The sequence below is a fragment of the Meriones unguiculatus genome, chromosome 7 (assembly GCF_030254825.1).
Source record: "Meriones unguiculatus strain TT.TT164.6M chromosome 7, Bangor_MerUng_6.1, whole genome shotgun sequence".
Classification (NCBI taxonomy): domain Eukaryota; kingdom Metazoa; phylum Chordata; class Mammalia; order Rodentia; family Muridae; genus Meriones; species Meriones unguiculatus.
This window is the reverse complement of record NC_083355.1, coordinates 14,086,678-14,113,915: the sequence shown is the minus strand read 5'-3', so window position 1 is coordinate 14,113,915 and position 27,238 is coordinate 14,086,678. Positions and strand designations below refer to the sequence as shown.

General features: G+C 53.9%; 1 protein-coding gene across 1 annotated transcript in view; it reads right to left on the bottom strand.

The window, feature by feature from the left end:
• Cacng4 (calcium voltage-gated channel auxiliary subunit gamma 4) overlaps positions 1 to 21,257 on the bottom strand; it is a 59,544-nt gene extending 38,287 nt beyond the window's left edge. Inside the window, exon 1 of the mRNA XM_021640654.2 lies at positions 20,896 to 21,257. Within this exon, the coding sequence (XP_021496329.1) occupies positions 20,896 to 21,115 (220 nt within the window). The 5' untranslated portion in view covers positions 21,116 to 21,257. The remainder of the gene's footprint in view (positions 1 to 20,895) is intronic.
• Positions 21,258 to 27,238: the final 5,981 nt, after the last annotated feature.

Here is a 27,238-nt window from a genome sequence, read left to right as displayed (position 1 = left end):
CCAGAGAACAACCTTGGGCGTGGTTCTTCAGTTGATGTCCACTTACTTCTTTTTTGAGACAGGAACTCTTGCCGGCTTAGAACTTCCCAAGTAGACTAGCTCGTGAACTTCAGGGCTTTATCTACCTCCACTCTCCCACTCCTGGGATTATAAACATGAGTCACTCTGCCTGGCTGTGTTTTGTTTAGTTTTTTTAAAGATGGGTTCTGGGCACTTTACTGAGCTATTTTCCCAGGCCCTCCACAGTGAACTAGCAACGCACTGCCTAACAAGTGTGTGTGTGTGTGTGTGTGTGTGTGTGTGTGTGTGTGTGTGTGTTTCTCTTAGAGAGTGCTGATTCTGGCAGTCATGCGTGAGGCTGCATTTGTCTTGAGTTCACTTCCTGGCAGCTGCTCTCACTAACTACCACACATTGGGTGGGTAGCTTCAAACAGCTGACTTCCTTCTCTCTTGGACCTGGGAAGCTTGAGGAATGCACAGGGCCGTGCTCTCTGGCTCAAGGAAGAGCCTGTCCTATCCCATCTCCTCTTCCCCTGTCTCCTCTGTTCTCACAGGCACCCAGAATATTGGATTCTGGCTCTTCTAACAGAGCATGACCTCAGCTTAGCTTGATGACATTTGATGCTAAACTACCGGAAGTTAGAATGCTAATAGATCTTTATTCATTCTTTTGTTTGTCTTGCTTTCTGTTTCTTTTGTCTGGTTTTTGTTTATTTGTTTGTTTTCGTGACAGGGTTTCTCTGTGTAGCCCTGGCTGTCTTGGATTCACTTTGTAGACCAGGCTGGCCTTGAACTCACAGAGATCTGCCTGCTTCTGCCTCTAGGGTGCTGGGATTACAGGTGTGTACCAGCACACCTGGCTTTGCTAATATATCTTTAGGAGGCACAATACAGCTACTCCTCCCCCCAAATACTACATTGGATGTTACTAAAAAGCTCCTGCAGCCCCCTTTTACCACCTGACCCCTCCTGCCCCTTCCAGATATGACATTGGCCACCTCTGCCAACGATTTCTGGAATATTCTGGCTCCTGATGTCTCACATTCGTCACTGGCTCCTGGAGAACAGTGGATACCATGGGACATAAGGGATAAATGAATGATCAAGGTAAGAGATGGGCGAAATTCGGCAGGTGAGGCAGGGTAGAGGTGTGAGTGTGGGGGGAGACAGGGTTAGGGCTATGGTAGATGACACCATTAAGTGCCCGGGTTAGATTTCTAAGGAAAACTGGAGAGCTGCTTCGTGGCTTTAAAGAAATGCTGGCACTGCAGATAACCAGGGCCACCTCCTCTTTCCCGGGTCCTCGGGTTTCCCTCCCATTAGCAGCAGTGTGGAGGAGGAAGATGCAGCTGCAGGCTGCCCAGGTCGCAGGGCAGCCTGGGGGGACACAGCAGTGTCTCAGTGCCGTCCCGCCTGGGCTCAATGCCCCCGCCTGGGCTCTCCTGCCATCCCACCTGAGTGTGGGTGACAGGGTCCAGGCGGACAGGGCTTCAGGTGCCACGTGAGGGACTCCCCGGTGTGCACAAACAGGGAATCATCTAGCCAGGCTGGGTGGCTTTGTGGCCATGTAGTCTCCTGTGTCGTATGTGTGGAAAAAGGATGTGAGGCGTGCAGCTGTGAGATGCACACACACACACACACACACACACACACACACACACACACACTGCAACTATTTCTCTCCTTGGTGGAGCTCTGCGGCCCGCACACACCAGGAGCTTGTGAGAGCTGAGGTATGCCATCAGGCACAAACTGGCACCAAGACTAATAGGAAACACTCTCTACCTGTCCATTGAAAGTCCCTGTACCCCAAGATGCTTCACTTCCCAGCTTTCCCTGCCTATGGTTTCTCGGCAGGCTTGGCCAAAGGGAGGCTATATCGGGAGTCGGTAACAGGAGGCCGCCCAGCCTTTGGTTCTTTGTTATAGCAGTACCGGCTGGGGAGTGCAGTGGGCTCTGTTCTGTCCTCTCTACCTGGCATCACGGCTTTGAACTTACCCAAAGAGTGGCCTGTCTCCTTTATTGTGCTTTGGTTTCTCCAGGGACCAGAGTTCTGATGGACAGAGGTCTCTAGACAGTTAGTGGGGGCCCAAGCAGCATTGTGGGAAGGAAGCAGGAGCAGGGTGGGGAGGAACAGCAGTATTGGGGGTTGGTCTGATGCTGGCCCTCAAGATCCGGTTACACCCATCCTTGTTTTGTAAACCTGCCTGAGACATACCTGATTCACTGACTGAACGGCCTATACCTGGACAGGGCAGAATGGGGTAGGCGTGGCTGAGGTTCCTGGGCTTTTGGGTTCAAGAGAGAATCATGGGAATCAGACAGACTGGAAGAGAGGAGGATGCCACGATGGGTTAGCCTGGGGAAGAAATCACGTGGGCCTGGAGGAAGGACTCCAACAATGGCGTAAGAAGGCCCAGATGAGGAACACAAGCAAGTACCATGGGATTATGGATGGAAGATAGTTCAGATGACGATGGTTAAGGAGGATGGCATTGGATGGGGGCTGGGAGGTGAACGGTGAGGTTGCTGAGACAGCCAGCAGAGGTAAAAATATCTGCCCAGCTCAAGGTAAATAAGGCAATTAAAAAATCTAACAGGTGTCCGTGTCTTCTTATTTGTGATAATCCCGCTGTGATAATCCTAGGGCTAATAATAAACATTTTCTAGCCTGGCACTCATTTTTTAATTTACAACAACATAGCAGCTTGCCGAGCTCTCCCGAGAAGCTCCAAGCCTTCCCATGTCCCAGCTGCGGTCTCCTGCAGCACAGCCACCAGCCCTGTGTCCTCCTGAAGGACTGCACGTCTCCATCACCATCCCAGAGTCCCCTAGCTCCCTCATCCTGGTTCTAGAGGATAACTGTCCTCCCTGGACAGTGGTTACAGACACGACTCTGGAACCGGACTCCCTGGGTTCAAATCCCAGCCTTAGCTCTGCCACTCCTTGTGTTTCCGTTTCCCCATCTGTGAAATGAGGAATAGTAGTTAAGAAACGATTTAAGGCATGAGAGCCTTGTACAGTCTGGCCCAACTAGACCGGGGCAGTCAAGCCTGCTTACCCACACTACGGCACACCATCCACTCTGTCACCCCTAGCAGGTTCCCTAAATTCCTGCATCTAGTCTGTTTCCAGGATGCAAAACAGATGAAAGGCCATACTTCCTCCCTCACCTCTCTGTCCCGACTCTGAATCCCTGCTCTGGGTTCTTCTCATGTGTTCCTAAAGATGTCCTGCCTGCCCTCAGGCCTTGTTCCCTTCATCCCATTCTGCACTGCCCAGAGGCGGTGAGCACACACTCTTTTACTCAGCACCCTTCAGCCAGGAGGGCGGGCCCGGGCTTCTCACAGGACGAGAGGCCAGCGTCCGTTAGCTTCTGCCTCTGCCCGGCCCGACTCCCGCACCTCCTCTGCTGTCTGCTTCGACACGGCTTCATTCTCAGGCAATCCATGGCTCGTGGCCACACCGTCCCAGAGACTCACCCAGGCCCAGGTGGCAGTGGGTGCTGGTCTGCTGCAGATGCCTAGAGCATCCTCAGTGCTTCCTCAACCCCCATCTGTCCTAAGTCCTCTTTTCCCTGTTGCCCCAACAAACCTATGGTTAACTCCCCAATCTGGCTCACGTGGGTGTCATCTACAGAAACTCCTACAACACTCCCATTCCCCAGAGGGCCTCCCTCTCCCTGTCCTGGTACTGAAGCTCCTTGTGTGTGCCTGGTCACGTGTGTGTGTGTGTGTGTGCGCGTGTGTGCGCGTGAACCTGTCGCTGTCTCCACACTGGATGCTCAGACAGTTTGAGAGCAAACTAGCGTTGTATGTGTCACCAGGAACGCCACTAAGAGTCAGCTAAATAAATATGGAGTGGATAACAGTGGGAATGAATGAAAAGAGGTCTTGAGACCTCTTGGGACCTTGAGACCTCGAGAAAGGAATGTCTCCTAAGCAAGGAGTCCAGCAGATCCTCTCCCACTTAGGAACCACCCAAGGTGGGCTTTATGTACCATACTGTAGCGTACTGTAGTGGCTGGAAGGATCCTGCTGGAACTCAGGCTGGTGCACTGCCTGACTGCGTTCAATATGGTGCCTGCCACATTACCCTGTGGCCTGATAACCTCCCATGGAGTTAGTGAGAAGTCACTGGGGCTACCGATCCCGAGGCATGAACCCCTGGGTGGCTGTGGCATTTCTAAACAGCTTTCTTAAACAGACCTTGCTGATACGAACCTTTTCTTCCAGGTCCCAGCATCCCCAAAAGGCACTTGTAAAACAACTGCTGACTGACTGAATGAGTGAGTGAATGAATGAATGCGCAAACAAGCCCATGAGTCCCCAGAAATTAGTAAGGGCTAGGTCCATGTATCTCCAATGAGCATGTGCTGGTGTATCTGATTCAAATAACAACAACCAGAAGGAATTGTGGGAGGGGGTGACTTCTGAGGGCTGGGGCAGGCACCTGGGGGCCTTTGTAACCCCAGATTTTTTGTGGGTAACTTTTATTGAGGCTAACACACAGAACACATTTCTGAGAGAAATGCTAGATAGACATGTTTCCATCCCCATGGAACCACCACGCAGGCAGAGACAGAACATGTCCACAGCCTGGCGAGCTCCCTCTGCCCCTCTGCATCATTGACCCCGGAGAAGCCATTTTGCTACACCTTCCCAGAGACTCGCCCTGGCCCAGGGTCGAAGTTGGTAAGACCCTAGATAGTCTGGCTGCCTTTGATCTGCCCTGATTACACTGTTTTCCCACCTGTTTTGTGCTAGCCGGAAGTCAGTGGGCGAACGCCGTTTTTGGGACCTGGGTGTGTAAGTGTGGCTTTGGTGGCATCCCCTGTGAAACCTGCTGGGGGGGGGGTTGGATGTTTGTGGGGAATGTCTTCTCAAGGAGCTGTCTTGGCAGCGTTCCCCTTGTCTCGTTGAGAGCACACAGCATCCTCAGGGATGCCCCATCTCACAGCAGCCTCCGTCCTCCGTGGGCTGTGTGGGTCAGATGTGGACCCAGCACCATTCAGGGCTGTGGCCACTGAGTTCTACCTATCTCCTCCTTGAAGCTTGCCATGCCAGCCTGGCCCAATGCCAGCATGTGGCCACCACTGGGATGCCCCCGCCCGGGTGAGTCCTGCTCTCTCATTACAGCCAGCCTTTCCCTGTAGCGTTGTTTGCAGTATGACCCCTTCCCCCCACCCCCACCTCCTCATCTCCTGGGATCACTGTGGGCTCTCTGGGATATTTACAAGGCCCAGTGACAATGCAATCCACTTCTTTTCCGCACAGTGCATCGGGCGCATGATAGCTTTTTGCAGAGGGCTGCGAAAGAGTCCGGACCAGGCTTTGGAGCCAGGGACCTGGGTGTCGGTACCCACTCTATCCCAGGCAGTCACAGAGAGATGTCACGCATGCCGCATTGCCAAGACAGGCTTACTATGTGTGTGAATGTCTGGGCAGCGGGTTCAGTGGGTCATAGGCTAGACTGTGGCACAGCTGAAGAGGAGGAGGAAAGCCGGCGGCACTTAGTTTTGATTTGAACCCTGAGTCCACTGCCTGCTGCTTCTGGAGCCTCAGGCAAGTGACCTGACTCCTCTGTCCCTCAGTTTCCCCACCCATGGGAAGTAGGGATAGCTGCCGGCTCTGAGGGAAGCCGAGGATTAACCAGGCTGAAGTGTACTAACGTGTACAAGGCACTTGGGACGGCAGCTAGCGCACGGTAAGGATGGCTGCAGCGACCGGCTCTCCCTCTGTCCACAACCTACCTGATTACCTGGTCGTTAATTCGGTAATTAATTTAAACACAGTTAAATCCTAGCTGCTAGGAGGAGAAAGCAAAATAACATAAGGGAAGTTCACAGAACAGAAGATAATAGATGCTGTGCTTGCTCCGCAGAGAGCACTTGATAGCTGCTAAAGGATTTGTAATTATGATAAAGAGAAAGGTGATCAGCAGAGAGGGTGTGTGTGTGTGTGCGTGTATGTGTGTGTGCTGGATAAGCTGCCACGGTGGAGAAGGCTTGTACAGTGGGGAGTGGACAGGGCTAGCCTGGGCTTCTCCCAGCTCAGGCTTACTTCTAAAAGGGGAGAGGGTCTCCTAAGGGGTCTGGACCCAGCATGTCGCCAGCGCTTGCCAGCTTACATTTTACAATGATGTGTTGATCTTAAGCCAGAAACGGGCAAGCGACTGTATATATGTATACATATATGGGTGTGTGTTTATATATGTATACATGTGTACATACATATATATATATATATATACATACACACACGTACTGCAACTATATGAAATATATACAGTGCAACCATATATAATCTATAATACACACATTTTACACACACACACACACACGCACGCACACATATATAACCCAATAATAAAAGTCCAAGTAAACTTTCTTTTCCTTCTTCCACAGATGGGCGGACTCCGGAAGAATATCCACTTCCAAGAATCTGAAGGGGCTTGGAGAGCCAGATGAGTGCTTTGTTTTCAGGTTCCAGGAAAGACTGAAGAAGAAAGGGGTGATGTAACTGCCGGAGGGACAACAAATTTGATCAGAATCAGGAATAACTTTTCCAGGTCAAGTGCTAGAAATCAGAGCTGGAGAACGCTGTGCCGTCACAGCGCTGCCCTTCCTGTTGTGTGCCTTCACACCTTTGTCCTAACGGAGACCCCTGCCAGCAGGAAGCAGTGTGGTGACCTGGCCTTCCGGATGGACAGGGCGCTGATACTTCCGCATCAAGTGGCATTTAAAGAGGTCACACCACTACCACAACGGGCACCACGGAAGCTACTTTTCCTGCCGTGTGCTCACTATGAAGATTTTTCCAGACTTTGCACAAATGGAATTGGCTTATCACAAAGAGCATGAGGATTTTTGGTGCAATCGAGTGTTGTTTGAACTCGTCACGGGGAAGAATTCCAGGGGCTGGGGTTAGGGAACTTGGACAGCCTGGCCGGCTCTCAGGGCCCCAGTGCTCTCCATGAGGCACTCAGCTTTACATACGTGATAAAAGTTCCTCAGAGCCCACATCTGCATTTCATTGTCTCCTCGATTACTCTGTGGCACTTTTTATTGGAAGAGACAGCTCTCTAGGATGAAAACCCAGTGTATAAACGGCAACGTGCGGGAAATAAAAGATTCAACGATGGACGGCTCTTGAAAGCTTTGATCCAGGAATCAATTTGGTTATAAGTCAGGGGTGGCCAGTCGTGGAACCCTGGCCAGGAGCCATGGGCGTGGTGCCCAGACGCATTTAAGAATACAGAGATGAAACCTCATCAGTGGGGAAGGAACACACGCACCCATTCATCCGTCTGGAGCCCGGCCCTGTGGTTTCCTTCCATTTAAGCATGAGGTTTATACGGCCATCTCTAACATAATAGAAGATTTGGAAACCATAGGAGATAAGATAAATCACTCCTGGTTGCCATGACTACCGCATTAACATTTTGGTGAATTTCCTTCCAATATTTTCCCCAGCCTAATAAAACAGCCGTCGGCACAGTCACATCTACTTTGTACTAGGTGATGTCTCAAGGTCCCACAACTGTGGGTTTTTCACTTATTCAAGTTGCCATATAATAGAATTCTCTCTGGGTTTAAGAAGCCCCCTCCCCATCATGCATCATGGCAGAGTAAAAATAATACTTTTTTTTTTTTTTTTTTTTTTAAATCTAGGAACGGCTTCAAGAACTTTAAAAAGGCTGTCTCGCCCAGGAAGCTCTCGTGATTTAAATATGGCCGGCCAGAAGGGGAAGGGGGAGGGGGAAATTATTAGAAAGAGAAATGAAGAAGGACGGAAAAAGAAAGAGGGAAGATAAGACAGGGAAAGGGTGGAGAAGCTGATGTTTATGAAAGCAGGACCTGGGCTGGGGTGATGGCCCGGTGGGTAAAGTACTTCCCACGCAATCCCCAGGACCTGGGCTGGATCTGCAGCACACTCACACAAAGGCTGGGAGAAGTAGCGTGTGCCTGACATCCCACACTGGGGAGTAAGAGACAGGTGACGCCTGGGGTTCTCTGGCCAGCTTGTCTTGATGAACTGGTAAGCTCTAGATTCAGTGACAGACCCTGTCTCAAAAAACAAGGTGGAGTGAGACCTAGAGACACCTGACACTGAACTCTAGTCTCTCTTTACAAACACACGCTCACGTGCACACACACACACACACACACACACACACACACACACACACACACAGACAAAGAGACAGAGACAGAGAAAGGCCGCATACAAATACACAGAGAGGAGACACACACACACACACACACACACACACACACACACACAAAGAAGTATGAAAATGATGGGGATGGTGGCTACGTTGGCATGGTGGCCACCCCCAAAAAAGACTATTTGGGACACATCAAAAACAGTCATCCCAAAGTAAAAGGAGCTGACTAATATGAAACTAGAAGACAGGAACTAGGAGGCCTGAGGGCAACCGCCTTGGAACCGCAGACTACAGGTTACAAGCGATTGTCAAGGTGGAAGAAGAGAGCCCTTCTAAACGGTTAAGCCAGTGGGACTCCCAGCCACCAGGCATCTGGCGTGGACTCACGGTCAGGAATCCTTGGGCTCCTCAGACTCAAAAGACAACAAAAGCCATTTTTCATGCAAGAGGAGTCAGCCATCAGGAGGAATCAGAGCCCCTTTTGTATGACAAGCCAAACTGCTGAAGCGAGAAAATGTCTCGGGCGAGGGCTCAGATGCGAGCCGGGGACAGCGTGCTCGCCTGGGGAACCCTTGCTGTCAATGTGCACTTGTTATCGGAGCTTTTCAGAGCGAGGCCCGGAAGCAGCGCCGGGCAGCTTCACCCCACACCCACAGCATCTTAATGATGAGCTGGTGGCATGGCCTTGGCTGGGCTGTGCAGCCCCTGGATGGGAGCCTGAGTGTCCTGAGATGTCCTAGGAGAGTCTTGGTGGTGGTGATGGTGGTGGTGGTGGTGGTGGTGATGGTGGTGGTGGTGGTGGTGGTGATGGTGGTGGTGGTGGTGGTGGTGGTGGTGGTGGTGGTGGTGGTGATGGTGGTGGTGGTGGTGGTGGAGGTAGGGCAGTTTTTCGCCTTGCCCATGGTTTGGGGTATGGATTAGGAATGAGCTGTGCAGAGGCCCTGGGGTTAAACACCAAGGAATTCCATTCCCAAGACCCATGCTCACTCTGGGCTCTTCCAACACCTCCAGGTACTGGGCATCCTTTACGATAGCAAATGAGATTCGGACGGTACAATGGCCACAATCCCAGCCCCAAGCCAAGCACTTGCCTTGTCTCCCTTTCACTCCTGCCAGAAAATGAGCTACCGACCCATTTCACAGACAAAGCAACCAAGTCTCAGAGAAGGTAGAGTAATTGACTGACTTAGGGTTCCCCAGCTAGGAGGAGGCAGTCAGTCAGGATTCAAATCCCGACTTACCCAAGTCTGGCTCCACCTCAGTGCCCTGCCTGCTCCCTACAAGGCCAAATACAAGGGTACTGTTTAATTCAGGCCCCTTAGAAGACATGCTCTCTCCACACCCCACCCTGTGAAATGGCGTTCTCCCGAATCAGAGGGGAAGTGTTTGCAGGCTTTTGGGGTCCACAGTGCCTAGCTCAAAGACAGGTACTCATTCCTTTAGTAGGCCATCCTTCAAGGCAGCCTCTCATCCTGACGGGGGCAGGGGGGGCATGCTGGTGGCAGCTCTCAGGAAACGCATGAGAAGTGAGTTCTAGCTTCTAAGCTTCCACACCGACCTCCGTTTCCACCCTACTGCCGTCTCTGTGACCCTCTTGGCCCTAGCACCAGCTTTTCTGTCCCCAAAGTCTTCTTGGAGCAGAACACTGACAGCATTTGCAGAGTCCTCTGGTTCACAAGTGGTTAAGGGGCTGGGGGGATGGCTCGGTAGTGCTTGCTATGCAAGGCTAAGGACTGAGCCTGGATCCCCAGATCCCGTCCCATAGGCTAGGTTGGGCACAGCTACAATTCCAGCCTTGAAAGGCAGAGAGATGTGAAGATTCCCCAGAGCAACCTGGCTGATGAGACTAGCCATGTGAACAGGCCCAGAGTTCGAGTGAGGGGCCCTGAGTTCGAGTGAGGGACCCTGCCTCCGTGAATACAGTGGAAGCCTGATTGAGAATGATCCCCCAAGTCAAACTTCGGGCCTTCACATAGTGTGTGCATGGACATTCCTCCCCACCCCACCGTGAGAAATGGCTCCATGCCCCTCTCATCTTTTGTAGTCAAGGCAGTGCTTGAACTCCCAATGTAGCTGAGGATGACCTTGAACAGGTCCTGATTCTGCCTCCATCTCTCCCAAGGGCTGGAATTACACATGTGCACCCCTACACCTGGTTTATGGGGTGCTAGGAATCGAGATGCTAAGGTTTACGTATACTTTACCAAGTATACGTAAGGTTTACGTTATCTTCAGCCCCTGGAATCTGGTTTTGTTTTGTTTTGTTTTTTCCAAGCCATCTTGATTTCAAATTTCCTAGATGTCTCTCTCTTGCCCAAACTAGGAAAGCCAACTTTTCAGGATCATCACAGCACCCTCTGTATAACAACTTAGTACCCACAACAACAAAAAACTGTGGCCAAGTCTCTCAGCCAGAGTTTTCTACCAGAGGTGTAATTGCCGCCTTAAGCAAAAGTACGGGGCTCACTTCACATCACCAAGGGGAGCTATTTCCAGTCATCCATCAGGGCTTCTATATATGTAGCCCCAGGGCCATGGCTGCCTCAGGCCCAGGACAGGAGCGGTCTTTAGCTAGGTACATGGAAAAGCTGAGCTCTCCTCTCCCCACAGCTGGCCACTCAGCCCTGGGAAATGGCTCTCCTGTGGCTTTCCTGGGCCGAGCCACTGCAAAGTTCCTCCTGACTTCCTACTTCTGTACCCGTCCCCCAACTCCCATACAGCACACCCAGCTGGTCAGGGGGACCTCCTTCAGTCTTTGGAAAACACCCTTCTCCTTGGACAACCAACAGCTATGGCCTCCCTCGGACCACCATCTTTGCTTCGACTCTCATCATTTCCACTCAGGATCAACCTTGGTGGCCTCCCAGCTTCAATCTATCTTCTCCACAGAAGGGGTGCACCCACAAAACCCAACGGATGGCTGCCAACTATGTAACTCGAAGTTACTTCTCAAGCTTGGCAGGTTACACAGTCACTATATTTTTTTAAAATATATATTTCTTTATTTGTGTGTGTGTGGTGCTGTGCATCCCATCCCTATTACAGAGGTCCGAAGACAAATCACAGGATTTTATTCTGTCCTCTCACCACGTGAGACCCAGGTAAGAGACTCAGGTCATCAGGCTCGGCAGCGGGCACTTGCACCCACTGAGTCATCCAACCGGCCCGTGACTCAGTGACTTTTAATGAACTGGTCCCACTCCTTTCCCGGACATCACCTTGTGCTGCTCCCAGCCTTTTGGGCTGAACCTTCCACGCAGCATGCTCTCCATGAGACAGTGACACCATGCATGGGCAGAGCAGGGCTCCTTGGGTACAATCCCATTGGACCTTGGTGGCTGCATGCAGAGACCCAGCGGAGGGGAAGAGGACACCAGGGCATCCAGGTGGGGGTGCAGGAATGGGCTGAGCAGCAGAGGAGAACAGGCTGAGGAAGGGGATAGAAGCTGGTTCTAGTGGGAGCCTAGGCGACCAGCAAGTGTCAGCAAACAGGCTCCACGCCGACTCTGCAGAGGCCAGAGCCATGCTGGGAGCAAGGCAGAGCCCCTGGATTTTTGATGGAGGCAGATGACAAGCCGTGGGGGAGGGAAGGGAGACTCCTCCGGCTGGCAGACAGCTTGCCCCACACCTCATGTGTGAGGCTCTCCGTGTGCAAGCCTTTCCCTTCAAAGGCTGTTGGGGGCGGGACAGCCAGGCCCGGAGCGTTTCCAAGAAAAGGATTCTGAGGTCCCACTTCCCGCCACGGTGCCTCTAGGAGACTATGACCACCGTCACAGGCCTTCTTAAAGTCTCTTCACACTTCATGTTTGACAGCCCTGGGGAAGGGGCAGGGATACAGAGAGGAGGATGAAGGGGAGCTAGAAGGAGACAAGCTGGAGGAGGGCAGGAAGCTATAGGGAGGAGGGAGACAAGGAGAGGAGGGAGGAAGCATGGAGGCTAGGATGGGCATCATTTTCCAATCTGATGACTGAGCAAGTCAAGGAGGTTCAAGTGGTTAAGGGGTCAGCTGAAGCGTCCAGATTAGGTTAGTGGCAAAATGGGGCCCAGTCCCCAGCTCTGCTGAGCCTCTGCAGTTGTCTCCATGCCCTAGGACCCAGCCCTTCTTCATCTGCCCCCATCCCAGACACTGGGAATCACAGCCATAGCTTTGGGGCCTGAGCTGAGTTTGACTCTAGGCAGGAGGAAGGATGGATTCAACCATCCCCAGGTTCATGCCAGATGTTGTTTTTCTGTTGCCAGGTATCAATGGACACTCAGTTTCTGCCTCAGCCATCAATTTTGGGGTTCTCAGAAGCCATCTGGAGCTCTGCCTCCCCGAGTGATGAGCTAGCACCTATGAGCTCCATTAAGGGAAGCTCAGCCTCATCTATCCCCAGACCCTGATGGCCAGGAAGCTGAGCAGGTAACTTCCCAGGTCGGCTGCACCAACCGGGAGATAAAATTCTTACGTGAACTCCCAAAGTTGAGGAATCACGAGAGTGGGGGAAGAAAAAAGTGATGACATGCTTCAAATGGGTACAAGGTGTCGGGCACGAGGAAGGGCCTTTTGCCCGTTTAGTAACATAACATTAAAATAACGTCAGGAAGCGGGTCGCACAACATACTGAGAGACTCGAACCCTGATCTGTGTGACCACAGTGCTGTTGCTGCTTCTGTATGGACTGACTCGGGGAGAACGGGTTCTCCGTGGTAAGCCATTCGGGTCTTGCCTCTGTCCCTGAGAGCCAGGAAGTAAAAGGCTGGTGGCAGGTGAGACGGGCAGACTGATGATTTTCACCCATCATTTCTTTCCTAGGCTGTGTGGAACTCTGTTGAGTCGAGAAACTGCTTAGGGCCTTTGGTCCTTCTCAGAGATGAGGCAGCCATGAAGAGGGCAGGGCGGCAGGGACTGACAAACAGCCAGTGTGGAGGTGAGCGTCTGTAATCCCAGCACCAGGGAGGCTGAGGAGGAAGGCTTTGAGAGTGCCTGGCCATGCAGTGAGCTGTCTTAAGACCATCTTCAGTGAACCACAGCATGGCTGGGGATGTAGCTCAGTGGCAGAGCGCTTGCCTAGCATGTTCAAGATCCCCGAGTTCAAGTCTCAGAATGTCAAAAACAAAACAAAAGCAAGCTGGGCACGATGGTGCACACATCTGTAATCTAGCACTTGGGCGGCAGAGGCAGAGCCAGAGGCAGGAGCATCAGGAGTTCAAAGGCAGCCTTAGCTACAAAGTGAGTTCAGCCTGGACTACATGAGACCCTGTTTCAAACATCCAAAAATGAAATCCAAAACCAATGAACAAATGAAATCTTGAGTTTCCACACAGACCGTGGCTTTGGTCTGTAGGTACTTTTTATATGTGTGTGCCCCTGCCTGAGGGACTGGGGGTTGGAGGGGGGATTTGTGGCTGCTGTCTAGATCCAAACCCATGCACCCATGGGGCCACCGGTGTCTGGGGGGAAACCGGGGACACCCAGGTGACTGAAAAATCCCAAGGAAGGAAGGGGCCGACTGGGTATGACTGAGAGTCCACACTGCTGCCTGGAAGCCAGAACAGAGGGAGGGGCTGGGAGGGACAGCATTGTCTCTGAGTGGCACAGACCCTGGCACTGCACAGGGAGGGTCCGCTGTGTATGCTAGAGGCTGTCAGCTAAAGGGCTCTGCGTTCCGGCTGTTACCGTGCTGCATGGGCTGTGGTGGCTGTGTTGGGGACAGACCCTAGCGGGAGTTACTCAAGCTCCATTGTTAATGACTCTTATCAAGGCCTTGTGACCTTGGGCAAGTCACTCTGCTTTGCTGGTCTTGAGTTTCCTTCTCCTGCTGTGAGGGAGGATTAGGCTCCATCAGCACTTCCCAGCCTGCCTGAGGCCTCGTGCTGGGGCGGCACAGGCAGGTGAGCCTTGCTATTAATAAAGGAAGGAGTTGGACACTGAAAGCAGATGCCACCTGACCCACCCCTTGCTTACAGCTCCCTGTGTGTCTCTGAGGGTGAGAGAACTGAGCAGAACTTCTAGCTGGAATCGGGCCTGACTGCCTCCACCCCTACAGCCATCTCACTAAACGATGCTTCCCCCAGACCAGTGGCACCAGTGGCACTCTGAGTGGTCACAGCAGGAGGCGTGCCCTGGCTTCCAGTGGTTCAAGGCTGGAATGCGCTTTAAAGTTCTTCAGCACGGAGCAGTGACACAACACGCATAGAAGGGACTGCTGAGCCCCAAACGCCAGAAACCCTGCCCCGTAGAGAGCGTCCATTGGCAATGACCCTTGTGGCTGGTGCGTCATCATGGCCTCCTGTGAGGTCCCACGGAGCCTTCCAGCGCTACCGCTTATTATGAGCATGGAGGTTCGCTATGTCAAAAATCCGAGGGAGCCCTGGATCTGATTTCCTAGTTTCCTCCGTCTTCCCCCTTTCGGACATGGTACCATCACCCAGCTGGCAGTGACGCATCACATCTGGGCAGCAGCCTTCACTCCTCATCATCTTCTCCTTCCTCCAGACCTCCCATCTCTGCAGCTGCCTTTTGGTCCCAGGACTCTGGTGTGGTCACCTACCACAGGGTCCAGCTGGGCCTCCAATGGGCCTCTTAGCCTTCCGGAACCCTTTACATAAAGCTAGAGGATCTACAAACACAGAGAGTCTCAGCCAAGTATGTTTGTGGTGGTGCAGACCTGTAGTCCCAGTACTAGAGAGGATCAGGGTTCAAGGTCAACCCTGACTACAGTTCGAGTTTCAGGCTAGCCTGATCTACATGAGACTTGGTCTCAGAAAAATAACAACAAAAAGCCATTGCATCCCCTTTTCACCCCTGCCTCAGCCCCACTAGCAGCCCCTAACCCTAACCTTGAGACTCCTTGGGTCACCCTCCCTGGGCTTCCCTTGGCCCACCTTGCTGATCTTCTTCCATCCACAGTTTGGTTCAGCTGACTAAGGCTGGCCTGCAGTCTCTCCCAGGACACTCCTTCTCTGATTCCATCAGAGAACAAATCGTCAGTGTCAGCTGCTCGGTTAGAAAATGTGTCCTGCTTGCAGCAAGGATCCAGGACCTCCCAGGTCTGAGGAGACCAGGTGCTTAGTGAGCTTGTACCGGATGGATGGATGGATGGATGGATGGATGGATGGATGGATGGATGACTTTGCCGACAGGCAGGCGGCTTAGATCACGTTCGTGCAGCACAGCTGAAGTATTCTGAAGAAGCTCAAAGCCCCCGTGTCTCCCACGGAAGCACTCAGAAAGCCTCTCTCAACTTGTAAGCAAACGTTGGGGCTCTGGGAGGTGAGAAGGTTCCAGATCAGGTAGACCCCCACATGTGTCAGATCAAGAGACAGAGCCTAGCGGTCTGTCTTCCCCACAGAGATTACCCCAGCCTGGCTGACTGGTCATTGCTTCCCACATTTCTGAGACTCTGGGTCCCCTGACCAGAGGCCCTTTCCCGCTCTGCCCTTCTGTGACCTCTTGCATGCTGGAAGTCCCCAGAATCCGAGCTGCCTGAGGAGACGGACACAGTGATCTGCCGTGAAGACCTGTGGGCTGCACTCCTGAGCCTAGCTGAAAGCCTGTGACACACAGCTTCCTCAGAGCCAGCTCTGTGGCGGGACCCTTAGGGCATCCCTCAGACCTGGGTCCAGGAGAGCCCAGCTTTTCCTTATTAAGTCAGCTGGTTTCCAACGGGAGGAAAAGGCTGGTATTTCCTTCAAGAAGAGAAAAATGAGGGGTTTTGGGGTGGTAGCTCAGTTGGGTGAGTGCTGTCCAACACGTACCGAGCCCTGGGTTCAGTCCCCAGGACCTGCATAAATGGGGCAGGTCTGCAATCCTGGCACTCAGAAACAGAGGCTAGACCATCAGGGGTTCAAGATCACATTACGATATTGAGGTCAAGGCCAGCCTGGGCTACTTAAGATCCTGGTGAGAGACAGAGAGAGATGAGGTGGAGGCCATCTGGCGTTGTCTGTAAATATGTAGACGAGAGAGGGGAATCTCCGAATGATTGGGGCGTGAACGCCAGCTGCTGGGCAGGATATAGAAAGAAAAGCACCCCTACCATGGACTAAATTCATATGGTGGTCTCCAAATTGTCAATGTGGACAGCAGTACACACAGACGAGACCATAAGGAAGGGGTCCTCATGGTAGCATCAGTTCCCATAGAAGGGACTGCACAAACAGCCTCCTCCTTGGGCAAGCCACCATCAGCAGGTCAGGAAGAACATGCCATCAGGAGCCCAGGAGCCAGCCTCTCCTGACAGGAGCCAGATCTTCCTGACTTCCAGAATGATGGGAAGAAAATGCCTATTGTTTAAACACCTCTCACATTTTTAATACATTCTTTTAGGTTGGCTGATATAAAACAGCCCCTTCGCCGCCCTTTCCCAAGCCCGAGTGGTTTAGATGAAGGATCCTATAGCTGCTGGAAAGCATGTGCCTACATGGAAGCTGATGTGGGCTGGGAAAGGCAGCCCTGACACAGGAGCTCCACCCACCTTGAACCTCAGCTTCTCTGCCTCTGAAAGGCAGAGAATGAGTATTTACCTGAAAGCGTTGTTGACGATTACACACACCTAGCTAAGTCTTCGGTAAGTGGTGCACGGAGGGATCATGGGACCGGAAGGTGGCACCTTAAAGCAGTAGGGATGGAGAGCCTGCTCTGGCCACTACCATCCACCTTAGACAAGACTGGATGGGCTGTCTGTGGGGCAGTGCAAGATTAAGAAACACAAACACAGAAGGCGATGTCCTTGCAGCTGCTGTGGAAAAGCTCTCGCCTGTACCCAGGCTCTCTGAGTGAGCTGGTTCATCCCAGCGTGTGGTGTGAAGACCCACTTCTCAGCTCACCTGGCGTGAAGGAACTCCAAGGTGTAACGCCCCTCCCACCTGTGGGCAGGCGGACAGGGCTTGGCATAGCTGGATCCCCTAGCTGGCCCCTCCTTTCCCACACTCAGGGCACAGCGCTAAGAAATACATAATATTCATCTGTGTGCCATTGTGGGAATGAAGGCTGGGGGAAGCTAGCGCGAATGATTCTGGCCAGCTGAGGGAGGTGAATGTGATCAGGGCAAAGGACTTGCCTATCCTTAGGTTCTAGAACCTTCTCTATACCTTCTCCTTCCAGTGCCCAGCATTGAGCTGCCACAGAGGAAGCCTTTGGGCCCAACCCCCATGTCAAGACTGTCTTGTTAAGGTTCTGACAGAGTCGTGAGCGTGCTGGAGGCGGCTTCATCTATGGGTGACATGGTAGGGGGAGGGCCGTGTGCTGATAAAGGCTCAGCTTCGCTCTGATGGTAGCCCTGGGTCTCTCAGGGCTCTGGGCCTCAGCAGCCTGTGTGAGCTTTGGGGTTCACGGTGGGCTTGGAGCCTCGGCAGATGGTTCTGTGCTCCCGCCCAGGGTCTTTCCCCTCCATTTCCAAACGGTACTTCAGTCTCTGAGGAGGACACGATCTGCACCCTCCGTATTCCCAAATGGCAAGAGATTAAGCCAACGTCTCTGGCAGAAATGAGTTTGTTTCCCCTTCCCTCTGTCCCTGGCCTTGGCCAGAGATAGACAAAGACATGCATGGTGGGGTCAAGGTTGGGTGGAGCGGGCATCTGAATGACTGGCGGGACGAGTTAGTCCAGAGCACCATGGAAGGAGAGAGATGGAGACGGAAGTTAGAGAGACTGAAAGAGACCCGCACCAAGAGTGTGTTATGCAATTCATGCACCCGTCACACATTCTCGCTTCCCAACGCCTTCCTGCCAACTACCCAACCTTAGAGCTGGGCTCTACTGAGTAGCCAAACACTTGGTTCTGTTTTTAATGGCCACCCAGAAACTGCTGGGGGGAAGGGCAGGTGACATGGCGGGAAGAGCTTTGTAGTGTTCGAGGCTCAAATCTAGCCCAGCCGCCTCCGGCCTGGTGCCTCTGGGCAAGTCCCGGAACTCTCTTGCTTGCACATGGGGGTGAGGGCGGTACCTCACAGGGCTGTGTGAGCCGCCAGGGAGCACTGTGCACCCCGAGTCTTCTGACATTTGTCTAGTGGGGAGTCAGGTGGGCCGAGGGAGGCTGGGGCAAGGTCAGCTCCGCTGGAGCAGGGCACAGCCAAGGTTCCTGTCAGGTGTCTCTGTGTACACCTCAGCACAGAGGGTTGGGCTCTTCAGCTCGAAGGGGCACACGGGAAACTCGCAGAAAATGGAATCGGCCGTTCGTGAGTTGCCAGCAAACCCATCAGATTCTCGAGCTGCACTTGAGCTATTTATCCACTGCCCACTGCGGCAGTCCATTTTAGCCCAAAGGTTTCGTCTTTTCATCTCCTCCACCTCTTAATTTAGATGTCATGCTTGTGTGGGGAGGGGTGGGTGGATGGGAGGCTTATGTGTTGGGGGAGTTGCTAGAAAACAGGAAGAAATAGTGCATTTTACCCATAAAGGCTAGTAAAGAAGTAGAACCCCCTCCCCCCAAAACACCTCTTGCTGTTTCGGGGGGGGATGGCCCGAGGTTAACTGAGCTGTCTTGGTCTCAGCCCTTGTCCACGTGCTGGCTGGCGTCACAGCAGGCTTTCAGTGGCTCCAGGAGGTGTCAGCCTCCTTGCTGTGTTGTGAGAAAAGCTGGCAGTTCCTACCGGTGATGGATTTGAGCATCGGACAAGGAATCTTGAACCAACTCTCACAGCCCTGGGTCTCAGGAGGATGCTCTGGCCCTGGGAGGTAGGTACAGCCTGCTGGTCCCTCAGAAAGCCCCTGAGCTGTGGGGAGTAACAGAGGCAGCCCAGTTCTTTCCATGAAGTCCCCCAGATGGCTCCCTCCGCCGGGCGAGCCAGCTGCCCTGATCGGCTCGGGGCTCTCGTGATGAACAGCGAGTTCAAACGGCTCCAGGCAGCTGGCAAGATGCTAAGTGCAGCATCAATCCTAATTAGGATGAGGAATTAATAAAGAAGGCATTGGAGTCACCATGCAGCCAGGCTCGCTGGCGATCAAGTTTCCCCTGGGAAACGGGGAAGGTCCCGGCTCCATGGGTTTCTTGGGGTGGGGTGGGGGTGATGGTGGCATGATGCCCTCTGCCACACATGGCCTCCAGTGGAGCCTGAGAGGTAGAGCACAGCCCTGCAGCCCTTGCTCTGCCTCTCTAACTCAGGTGCTGTGGCAGGTAGTGACGTGGGTGCATTCTCCAGATGAGAAGTGTAGGTGTTCACGATCTGAGCAACTGCATGCCCAAAATGATGTTTTTCAGGAGAAAAGAGGGGGGTGTCACCGTGGGCCCACCAGTTCCTTTGTGAGGCGTGCTCTCGCTCTTAACTGTTGATCTCGCACTCCTGTCATCTACAGACTGCTCAGAGCCCTGACACGAAGCTCCAAAGTGCACAAGCAGCCCTGATCTGGAGCCCGAGCCCAGGGACAGAAGTGGACAGGAGTCCAGGGTCTGGTGGGGACACAGGGGGTGTCACTAAGGAAAGCCTCACAGAGCCTCCTTTCAGATGACTCCAAAGCAGGAAGGGCTCTCTTTCTAAGAGCCAGTCCCCAACCTCCTATCACATGCCACCGCACTTAAGTGTTGGAAGGGGTTGTAGCAGCAGGGGGGAGGAGAGGATGGAAGAATTTCCCCAAGGGTAGAGCGAACACAAGAGAAAAGGTAATGGGGAAAAGAAAGATTAAACACTATCCAAGGGTTTTTGGAAAATTCAAGCAACGATCGCCAACCCCCCACCCCCGTTCTGTCCCCAGTCTCAGAGCCAGGACCAAGTAGCCAACGTGACTACAACCTGGCAGATCCAAACCGCCCCTCTGTAGACACCTGTTAGTTCGAGTTTCACAGTTGGGCATACCGGCGCCAGGAGGGCTAAGAAGCCTACTGCACCGCGCTCCTGGAGCTGTCCCCAGAATCCAGGGGACCCAATCCCGACCTCGACACCTTTCATCCTTAGCCCACCTCTCAGGTCTCTGCATCCTAGGGGGTCGTTGGGCCCCGCCCTGCCCTGACAGCGGCCACGCCCCTCTCAGCCCACTCTGGGCTCACGGTTGGCCCACGCTCCCCAGCGTGGTTCCCATGAGGGTATCTCGCAGCCTTCTTGCTGAGGGGCAGTGATGTCCAGGGCTCGCTGCTTTAGTTAGGGGAGATGCGGTGTGACGCCCCTCTCCGTCCCCATCGCGCAGGGAGGAGTGAGCCTGTGGCCTCACGGAATACCAGAAGGGCGTGCGGTTGGAGCTACCTGGCGCCCCCAGACCCGCTTGGAGCCCAACCTGTAGCCCGCCCTCACACCCTCAGTTGGGGGCTTGGAGGGAGCTCCTAGCTGCCCCGGGGCTCCCTGCCCCCGGTCGGCCCCGCCCCAGGATGGCCAGTTCCCATAGCAATCGCACAGACACCGGTTGCCAAGCAACCCCTCCCCCTCCTCCCGCGTCCGCTCCCCCCCTCCAACCCTAGACTCCTCCCGCCCCCACGCCAGCCTCCACCTCCCCCAGGGGCGCCGGCGAGGCCCCTGGGGATCGCTCTGCTCTGGGGTGGCGCGCGCGTGCGTGAGTTTCTGTGTGTTTCATTGTGTCTGTGCGCGAGGGGGTGTGCGCGTGCGAGTCCAGAGTTTGTGGGATCCGTGTGTTGGGGAGGTCCCCAGCCTGGAGGAACCCGAGGCTGCTGCGCCTGTGTCCACTCGGGGACCCACCCTCCCGGTTTCAGGTTCTTTGTGTCTCGCGTGGAGCCTGCGCCGCGCCCACCCCTCCCCCGGCCCACTCCCCCGGGGTGATGCATGCGTGTAGGTGCGTGCGCTGGGGCAGGGGTCGTACCTTCGATGCAACACACCCGCCACAGTCCCGAGTGGGTGAGGTCGCCGCGGGCGCGGCGGGGCGGGGGCCCGTCGTCCATGGTCAGGTTGGTGCCGTTGCAGATGTGCGCGCTGGAGTACAGCCAGTAGTCGGTGCCGATGGCGATGGCCATGAGCGAGAAGGCGGCGAAGGCTCCGGCCGTGGTCAGCAGCATCTGCAGCCCGCGGTCGCATCGCACCATGGTGGGCGCCTCATAGTCCGCCGCCCGCCGGCCCGGCCCGCCGCGCCCGCCCGCCCTCCTCCCTCGGCGCGCGGCTCCGGGGGCGCCGGGGGCCGGGGGGCCGAGGGCCGGGGGGCGGCGCCGCGCTGCGCGCTCCGACCCCGCGCCCCGGGCGTGCCTGCGCTCGGGCTGCGCGGGGCTCAAACTCCGAGGCGCGGCGGCGAGGGAGAGGCGCGCGGGCTCCGCGGGTCGCCGGGGCGCGCTGGCGGTGGCGGCGGCGGCGGCGGCGGCGGCCGGGGGCTCCTCCCTCTCGGCCCGCCCTCCCCTCCGCGCTCGGCCCGCGCCCTCCGCGCCTCCACCCACCGCCCGGCGCGCTCTCCCGGCGCCGCCCCTCCGCCTCGGGCCCCGCGCTCGCTCGCTCGCTCGCTCGCTCTCCCCGGGCTGGGATTTTCCCTCCCCTCGCTCCCCTCCCCGCGCTCACGCGCGCTCTCTTTCTCTCCCGGGCTTCATTCACATCGGAGCCAAGGGAAGCCGAGGGAAAGATTGGTTCCCTGAAAGGACCCCGGGGAGGCCAGGTCTCCAAGTCACCCTCTTCCCAACCCCGGACAGTCGGGATCCCTTTAGTCCCCGGGGGTTCCGCCGTCTGTGGAATGGGGAGTGTGACCCTCCTCCCCTCCTTTCCTTCACAGCGTGGGCCTGTACCTGGCTGTGGAGGTCTAGGCATGGATGGAGACGAAGACTCATTGGCTTTCCAAAAGCCCCAGATGTGGGTCACAGAGCGGAGGCATTCTTTATGAGCCAAGGCGGACGGAGACCACCTTCACCCCGACCCGAGCGGCCAAGGGGTTCTGGCAGGAGCTCGGAAGCTCTGGACTTCTTTGGAGAGGGACCGGGGATGTGACTCACCGGTCCCGCTCCTGCTGGTCCATTGCTGGTAGAGGCAGGATCGCCGCAATTGTAGAGTTGAGCATTGCAGCCTCCGGCTGTTTCCCTCTTCCCCCAGCTCGCTCCTTCTCCGAACCTTTACTTTTTCTTTGGTTGGCTCAACCTCAGCTTAACCGGCTTTCCCTCCTCTAACAGTATCAGGCTCTGCTCCAGGCCCGCTGGCCTCTTCACTTAATTACCTTTGGCTCCGGCAGGGTCCCCGGGTCGATACACTCCTTTCCCTCGCGGCCACGCTAGGCTCCTTCCTCAACACCTAGATCCCCTCCTCCGCAACACAAGCGGAGGCCTGAAAGCCACGCTGGGAGGGCAGGCGTTTCTCCCCCTGGGTTCCTGGTGCATCGGTGAGGGGTGTCCTGTGGGCTGCTGTCCTGAGCCCCTGGGAACGGAAAGAGGTATCTGGAAAGCTGCTGGCCTTGCAATTTTACTTCCCGCTGGCACTTTCCCAGCTCTCCTCGGAGAAAATGAATGACCCCAGGCTGGAAGCTCCATCCTTCCTCCCTGGAGAGTATGAGCGCTCTCCTTGTCTAACATGTATGTAGCAATGTGCTAATGTTTGCCCTTGGAAAAAAAATTACCTTTTGTTGGGGGAGGGGAAGATAGATAGATAGATAGATAGATAGATAGATAGATAGATAGATAGATAGATAAAAATTACAAAATAGTGAGAACCAGGCTGGTCACCCCACTCATAATTGCTGGGGTCGGGGGAGAGGGTACCTGTTCTGCCTTTCAAAGTTTCAAAGGACAAGAGTCATTCATGGCTTTTTCTTCCCCTTAACATTTTTTTTACTGCCATCTTGTCTGGTATTCCGTACACAGCAGGTGCCTGATACATGTCTGAACGGCCTGGAAGGAATGGCATAGTTCCTCCTGGCTCAGGACAAGGTTGCTCCCCTCAGACTCCAGTAGCCTCCAAGATGAACTCAAGGTCCCATGCTCTGACAGAGGCAATTTTCAATCTTTCCTTTGGGGTGCCTTTCAGAGCTCATCCTCGACGGTTGCCCAATCGCTGCCCTGGTCTCCTGCCTTGTACCAAGGGACTGCAGCCCTCTGAGCAGGTGAGGTACGGAGAGTACCTGTGCCCACACCCCACACCACCCCCCGCAGCTGGAAGCACCTCTGTGGTCCTAGAGTTCTATGAAACAAGGCGTGAGAACCCACATCTGAGTTAGCTAGCTGCTGGGTTACACAGAGGCGTCCTCTGGCCCGTTCTACGTAGAGCTTTCTGGGACCTTGGAAGAAGCCAATGCAGTGGCCTCATTGATTTTTCCAGCAGCTGGGTGGGGAGTAGAAGCCTCCTTATTCCTTCTTAGGTAGCTGTGAGGTGACTCTGAAATCTCACAGGAGGTGGGACAGAGGTCTTCAGTTCTAGGATGCAAGGTGGACTAGCTTATGCACTAGACCCACAGCAGAGCATGGGGAGTGTTGGAGAGATTTGGGAGTGGACCTGGGCTTGAGATATTTGCCATTCTGAGTAGTGAGCAGACTGGTCTGGACAAGCCATGCCCACCTGGAGGAAAGATACTACTCCAGTCTGCCTCTCAGATTTGCTTTGATGGTCTCAGAAACAGGCACTAGGCAGCCATTTGTGGATGAGTGGCAAGTGCCATTTCTTCCGCCTCTCTTTGAGGCAGGGATCAGGACTTGCTATGGGAACATAGAGGGCATTCTGTGTGTTCTCACTCTCTCCTCCCATACCTTAGGACACCTGGACAGTCAAGTCAAAGTGGAGAAACTTGCTTTAAGCTCTCACACCAGAAGGCAGTGGTCCAGATCCTAGCTCAGCCCCTGTAGACTGTTGTTCTTTCTTGTTATTTTGAGAGGACCCCAATGGGGGGCTTGACTGTTTGCCTGTCTGTCGGTGAACATCCAACCTGCAGCCACACTCGGACCCGAGCTTATGTGGGTGTAGACCGTGGAGTCAAATAAGGACTTGACCGCCGGCGAAGCTGGAGCAAACTCAAGGCTGTCTCAGGCGATTCATCATGCCTGAGTGAGCACAACTGAAGTCTGGAAATTTCTGCTCAGCTAAGATTCAAGACTTCTAAGTGGCAGAGTTTTGCTGCCTGGGGACCCTAGAGTTTTCAGTGTCTCTTGGGTTGCTTCCAGATCCAAGAGAAGGATGTATCCACCTCTTGCTTGGGAGAAGATTCTGGACCAGTCTTTTTCCAGAGAGACATGACACTTGGTGTTTGTTGTAGGGAGACACCTAGGACAAATTGTATTAAGTGACCACATATTTTTTGTCCCCTCCCCCCACTTTGTATGGTCAAAAAGGTGGGGCACGAGACCATTAGTTAAAGTGGCTCTCCAGAAAAATCTTTCCCCCAAATTTTCAGGGGTTCCTCCCTCATTGGTTCTTTCTGATAATTGCCTCCAATCTTCGCTTTACACAAGCTGCGAAGACGGAGCCATCGCGAGTGAAATTTTCACAGTCTCAGATGTAAGGCTCGGCAGCCACACCAGGCAGTTAGCGGGGAGAGAGAGAGCAATACAGTCCTAGGCCGACCGTGCTGCGTAACATGCATGTCAGAGCATGCATGCCACGGTGGCTGGCCTAGCAAAGCCAGGCTACCTCTGCAGCTGAAGGAGGAGAGCCCCCACCCACCCACCCAGGGAAGCAACCACAGTGGGTAGTATCTCTAGAAGCCTTTGTGAAGAGCTTTGTTTCCCTTTGTCCACCTGAAAAAAAAAATGACCTTTATGTGGCAACATTTTGTGATATCTCATTCCTGAGCTCAAAGCAGATGGTTGTGGTGATTTCAGGAGGCTTAGCTGGGGTTGGGGGTGGGGTCGAGGGAGCCCGGGCAGCATCTCAGGCACCCAAACAGAAAGATCTTGAGTTTGTATAGGCAGAGGTTGGGGATGAGTCTCAGAATGTTCCACGGCCTGACCGGGGTGGGGGTGGGGGTGGAGGAGGCTTATCTGCTTGGAGGCCGCTCAGCATCCAGAAGAATGCCCCTCCGTCAGATTATGCAAAGTCGCAAAAATGACTTTCTATTCTTCCTCATTTCAGAAGGTTCCTCCGAGGGAGAGCGCAGATCAGAAAACTCCCACTTGGCTTTGCGGATTCGAGTTTATTCCATTTCATTTGCTTATCTCTGAGATCCCGTTTGAGCTGGGTTATGTGGCTTTCTTTTTCAGCTCCATCACAGTAAGGCAGGAGTCTCAGAGAGGCAGTCCCTTGCAGTGCAGGGGAAAGTACAGTGGCATTTAGTGGGTGAGGGCCACTTTACGGCATCATATAAGTTCCTCATGGAATCAATCCCAAAGTGTGTGTGTGTGGGGGGGTCCTTATTTACATTTTGTAGACAGTGCATGTTGGGTAAACAGTAAACCTGGAGGTAGGATTTAAACATAACCGCTTCTAGATCGTCGTCGGGCTCTGATAATTACTACATTGCACCTCGCTTCTCAGAGCTCGCCGAGGCTTCTCTGCTTATGGGAGTGGAGAAGGGGCCACTCCTCTACATTTAGAGGAGATCAAGTTCAAATTCCTGTCAGAGTCACATGGGGGTGGAAGTCTAGGACTTCTGTTGGTTTCCTTGCTTCAGAGAAGGTGGGGTGAAATGGGACCTGGGAGCTCACTTTCCTGTCTCTCCCAGGGGAGCTTTCCTAGGTGCTAGCCAGAGCAGAAAGATCGCCTCTGTATTGTAAGAGCTCCAGTGGCTTCCCTGCCAGACGATGCTGGCCTCTGGCTGTGGCTGTCTCCTGGGTATTGTCCATGGGAGGAGAAGGCAGCACATTGCCGTTGGTGTTAAATAGTGAGCCAATGAACTATGAGTGACATCCACAGGACCAGTGTGCGTTCAAAGGGAATTGCATCAGGGGCTGTGCTGGGCTGGGCGAGCTCCCTAGCAAGACACTGTTCTGGTAGCAGCTCCGCTGATGAGCATAATGATATGAAGAGGCAGCTTGGCGAAAGCTCCCAGCCCAGCACGCTGGAGAGCGAGATGGTTATTCTGAGAACATTCTTTTCAAAACACTCAACAGGACAAACAGGCCAGAGGTTCCTTTGTCCTCAGCTAGCCTCTGAAACTGAGCTGACTCTTAAAGGTGGAGACAACTCCAAGAAACAACGGGTAGGCACTGAGAGACAGGAAGCCTTTGAACACCGGGCATGAGCGGCAGGTGGGGAGCGGCCGGTGAAGGCACATTCTTCAGCTAACGGGAGTCGTTGGTGCTTTTACAGAGCACGGCTTTAATTCCCAAAATATAACAGCCCTGTGAAGGAGCTGGGAGAGAGGGCAGCCAGCGCAAGACTCTGCTGCCAAGTGCCAGCTGCCAATGAAAAGGTTGGCTCCGGGGGAGGGTCTGGTCCCTTAGCCTCCTGGACCACGCCCTCCTTTTCATCTCCTGCCTCCTACTGCTCTCAGCTGCCTGCTGCGGGGCTGGAGGTGGGATGCTCTTGGCCCTCTCAGAGCCATCTTGCTGTGGAGTGGGAGGGCTTGCTTTATGCTCCAGGGAGTCCTTCTGAATCACTCTCTCCCCTCCATCTGCTGTCCCTGCCCACTTGGTCATTGGGAAGCTCCGCGTCTCTCATGCTTTCCTCTCTGAGACCTTTTGAGGAAGTGGGAAAGGCAAGTCATCCAATTCATGTCAACCCGGGATTCTAGTCATGCTTTGCCATCTGTACTGTGTGGCCCTGGGACAAGTAAGACTGCTCTGGTAAAATGGGACCTGCCTTGGGAGGCTGTGGAGAACAGAGGCCAGGAGAAGCAGAAATGCCGATAGCTTGTATTTAGTAAGCAGTGCCACTATTCTAAAGGCCTTGCCTCATATTGACTGACCGCAGCCCCAATTCTTAACGGTAGGAACTAATATAACCTCATTTTACCCAAGTGACAACAAGGGCCTGAAGCAAGCAAATGACTTGCCAAGGATGGTGTGATTTTGAAACTCAGCAGTCTGGCCTTAGAGCCCATGCTTATTTTGAATTAAATATATAAACGAACAGGTATTATCTTGTTTGCTAATACCTCTTAACAATTAGGCTCAAGTACTCAGCTTCCTCCTCTACCAAAAGCAGGGGCATTGCCAGACCCAAGCGTCCTCTTCAATACAAGCCCATTAATTTATCCAGCCCATAAATGTTGGTTGTCATCAATGACTCTCTCTCTGTGTTCCATATTGTCTCCTGGGAACCTATGAATGGGGATATCCTGAGTAACAGGGACATCCTTAAAGTCATTGCTTTCA